This window comes from Ruditapes philippinarum, unplaced genomic scaffold (genome assembly GCF_026571515.1).
Source record: "Ruditapes philippinarum isolate M1 unplaced genomic scaffold, ASM2657151v2 ctg10760_1_1_1_1, whole genome shotgun sequence".
In the NCBI taxonomy this organism is placed as follows: Eukaryota; Metazoa; Mollusca; class Bivalvia; order Venerida; family Veneridae; genus Ruditapes; species Ruditapes philippinarum.
The window spans coordinates 55,889-60,393 of record NW_026857256.1 but is presented as its reverse complement, the minus strand read 5'-3'; the positions used below and the strand labels follow the sequence as shown (position 1 = coordinate 60,393).

Sequence of the window (4,505 nt, the reverse complement as noted above, 5' to 3'; positions counted from 1 at the left end):
ATCAAAAATTTACATTTAAAAGTAATTTTAACAATTCGTTTCTTTCCGGTTCTTATTTTGAATGGTCTGGCTGATGCATGCTGAGCGTGCACACTTTCGATATTGCAAGTGAATTATTTTACTTTTTAAAGATTTTGTTCAGTGTTGATAAAGTAAATAAACTATCAAATATAATCAAAATTAAAATATATATGTATATACATGTATATAAAGAATGCTCATACAGAAAGCTGAATTCACATATATTCCACAAATTTGTTGTTATAAATGTTTATGTAGACCAGTATGGACAATGGTAAAGACAAGGTATGACCACTTATACGAGCAAAGCATTAATTAACACTGTTAAAGTCAATATATGACCTTACTTTATAAGCAAAGTGTTGCCAGTATGACTGTATGACAACCAGTAAATGACATGCAGGAACACTGGTACAAATGTATTACCACTAATACAAGAAATTACAAAATGTATTTAAACCGTGAACTTTTAAATTCGGAATTTTTCGCCGATTAATTATATCAATAAGTTCTAAATCGTCACTTGATGTTTACAGAAACAGAGGGTGTTATCCTAGTAAGCAATGCTTTTGTTTGAAATTAATTGTGAAGTTTGGAAATATTATGATAATTTTCATGGAAAAATATATGTCTTTCAATCAGAACCATTATAGTAATGTTCATTGACATGGAGATTATTTTCTGAAAACAAAATAATAATTATTTTTTGTACCATTTTGTTTATACTATAACTTGATTTAAGCCGACTTTTACACAATATAATGAAATAAACTATGACATAACCAAAAAAGAAGAAGACACTACCTCACTATTTAACACCGAAATATTCACGTGTTCCGAAGTATGACGGAAAGGACTGAAAAGTTGCGATTGGAGTTTTAAAATCGAAAGAGGATAATTTACAATAAATGTTAGCAAAGGTTGTGTAAAAATCTTGTTTGGAAGGTTTTATTTATTACTGAAGACACATCTGAAGATAATTGAAAGTAAGTTTATTTTATACTAATTTATTCTCATCTTGTATTTACGTAAACTGTAATTTCTTTTTGTTATCATTAAGTGTTATTTGATATATGTTAAACAAGGCGTAAATGTATCGATTCACAAGGTATTGATGAATCATACTTATATTTAGAATAATTTTCCATTAGTACAAAGTATTTTCTTATACTGTTATATATATTATGAAAATATCATTCATTTTCTATATGATACCTGGTAATGTAATGTCTATATCTATATTTTCTTTTTCTTCTTTCTTTTTCGAAATCGAAATAGAAAGTAAAACTTGTGCGTACTTTAAACCTTTTTTTAAAACTTGTTCGATTAAATACTTTGGTAAAATACTTGCATCGTGTCGATATTTTAATGAATCAATTGATCTATTATTCATTTATGATTCTTTTGCATTCTCTTAAGTGGTCATTGAAACACAGCTTACGACTTTAAAAAAACTATTAGATTTGATTTATTCTCAAATAAACAATCATCTGATCAGATCTGTTAATCTGTTCAATTCTGATAAGCCACCTTCAACTGATCACAGATTCTGAAAAACCTGTACCATGTGGTACTAGAAGTAACTCGGATTAAAGAATTACAGTTTCAACAATTTTATGCTTTTGAAGAGAGATTTTGGAATATTAGTACGGTAGATTTTCTGTTATCTTATGGAGTGGAGTGGCGTTAAGTTTGGTTACCTAAAGAAGATATTCCTGATAAGTGTCATTTTATCAAACTTTTAAAGATGTACTTTGCTCATCCTTAAGTAAAGTATTTTTATCACAGAAAATCAATGACATTCTTAATATGTGTAATTTGAATAAATGACACGCAGTCTATATATTGATATTGTGATAATCTATTGTGTAACATATCTACTTTGTTTGAAGTCAAAAGATATTTACAAAGATACTGTGTAGCAATTATCAATAATTATTGTCTAATACCGAATTTGAGCACAGTATATCTTTAATGTCAATGTCAAGGCCAACTTTTACGCAAGTTTTATACATGTATTTGAATGCAACACACAAATTCTGACAAAACAATTCTTTCCTTATTGTGACAAGAATACTAGAATATATTTAATTTTAACATTTCAGAATGTTTCAATCACCTGAATATAGTAACACATTGTCACTGAAGTTATCTGAGGTATTAGAGGATGTTGGTGTCAATGAAGAAATGGTGATGAACAGAAGAAGAGTAAACATGCTGATGGCGAGTATTACTACAGTCACATTTAGATCAACTTGTAGAAACGCAACTATACATTACCTTGGAAGTCAGTCTGAAGGCACAACTACTATAGGACTTAATTCAGACGTTGACACGGTTATAGTAAAGTATGATTATAATGTGATGCAGGACTGGTCCGAATGGAAACAAGGAAAAAATAATCTTCTGATGATACAAAATGAAAATGTAACATCTGGATATTGTTTTCTACAACTACTTCGATCTGATGTACCTCTTTTTGAAACAATCATTCCAAGTGAAAATTACATCAGGGATGGTGTTGGAAGGATATTGTTGAGAAATACATTATTGAGTGGCATTCGTGAAGATGCCGAGCGTCACGGACCTTCTAATGCCGTACCTGGTGGTGAAGAATACACTGACACTGACATTGTGTATGCTTTTCCTTGTAATTCATGGCCGCAATCAGCATCGCAATTCTTAGAAAGCCAAGGTATAGGGAGTTTGCTATCGCCAGCTATGAAAAGATATGTCGCTGACAATGAATGTTTTGTCGTTGGTGCTAGCAGTAAGATAAGTACTTACCCGGAACTAGAATGGAGAATATCGACATCATTAGGAGAAAGATGCTTAATGTTTTCTCTAAATATAACACAATTACAATGTTACGTTTTAATGAAAATTATCTTAAAAACTTTTCTGGATCCTCAGAAAGAAAGTGCTTTGTCTAGTTTTATGTGTAAGACTGCAATGTTACACTGTATAGAAAATACAGAACGAAACATTTGGGAAAATAAAAATCTTTTTACATGTTTAACATTTTGCTTGCTTAAACTGCGTGGCTTTGTTCAAAACGAAAATTGCCCGCATTTCATCATTTCTGAAAACAATCTAATGGCCGGACAATTTACAAACGAAGAAAAAGACAACCTTTTAAGGAAGATAGGTGACACAATACAGGGTGATGCTAGATGTTTGCTTCGAATTACCATTGATGACTTGGGCTATAGACTACAGGTCAAACTCAACCGAATCCCTTTGATTCCCCATGCGATCCTTGATTCTCGTGCTGTCAATGAAGAATGTTCGAGTCTGCTACTCCTAAATTTAGCGAAAGTGATAAGCAAAAGTCAGTTGACAATTCTTGCATACACAATACACTTGCCACACAGTAACATAGAAAGGCTCAAACAAGTTATTATAAAACTAGCAAACTACAGTATATTTGGAAATAGACTGGAGCAGTTTGCAAGCCGTTGTCTGATGAAGGTTCTTTCTTCAACACTTGGTTCCATTATTGTGTCTTCAAGTATTGTACAGAATAATCAAGTTCCGTATTCATCACTAATGTACCTCTCATTAGGTTTGGACTCAGATGTAACATCTGGCAGACTGAAACTAGCATCTGTATTCTACCGTGTAGGTGATATGGATAGAACAGAGTTCATTCTGAGACAAACTGAAAGTCGGTATAACCCTGATGTTGTTGAAGCCGTATGTAGTTGTTGGTCTTATCCATTGAAAAGTTTGTTGTCTGCAGAATTTAAAAGGAAATGCTGTGAACAAAATGAAAATTGCATATTTGATATCGTATCATTTTGTGTCAGATTCCTGCAGATAGAAGTCAACTGTGTTCCTCGTGAACTACAATATGAAATGATGAGATCGACAAGAGATGACATGCAACACAGAAGTCTTATAGACAGTCAATGGATGAATTATGCTGTAGTTGACTCCCTGCCTTATCTGTACTTTTTACAGTACAAGACATACGGTAAGCTCCATAGATACCAGGATCGACAACGAGCACTGAATAACCTTCTGAAAATTATCGTGCAAGGTGGTAACTTTGGTCACAGGGAAACAACTTTGAATTTGCTTGGTCAGTGCATGGAACAGGAAAACAAGTACAATGAAGCATTGCAGTGTTACATGCTTTCTATTCAACAAAGAGAAAGAAACAATGCAGCAAAATTTCATATCTGCCGTTTACTTGCAAAGTGTCTCCGAAAGGTAAAGGATTAACTTTCTTTCTACTATATTCTGTACATGAAGTAGATTTTGACTATAACAGATCTAGATCGTACATGGACTGTGATATGGTTAGTCTTTCGGATGAGACAAACATCAAATATAAATGTAGTTTAACTATTCCTGAAAGTTGTTTTACAAATTTTGGAGATAATGAAACTATTGTCGCATTGTTGCAAATGAAATAACTTAGTTTTCACTGTTAAATAATGTGTGGCTTGTGATAAAAAAGATAAAATTTCAGAAATGTA

The 4,505-nt window shown here is 32.2% G+C and overlaps 1 protein-coding gene across 1 annotated transcript; it reads left to right on the top strand.

The window, feature by feature from the left end:
- Positions 1–852: 852 nt before the first annotated feature.
- On the top strand, positions 853–4,505 carry LOC132749207 (uncharacterized). The gene is made up of 2 exons (XM_060738924.1): positions 853–1,007; positions 2,127–4,505. Exon 2 carries the CDS (start codon positions 2,128–2,130, stop codon positions 4,246–4,248), a length of 2,121 nt encoding a protein of 706 aa, XP_060594907.1. The 5' UTR covers positions 853–1,007; position 2,127; the 3' UTR covers positions 4,249–4,505.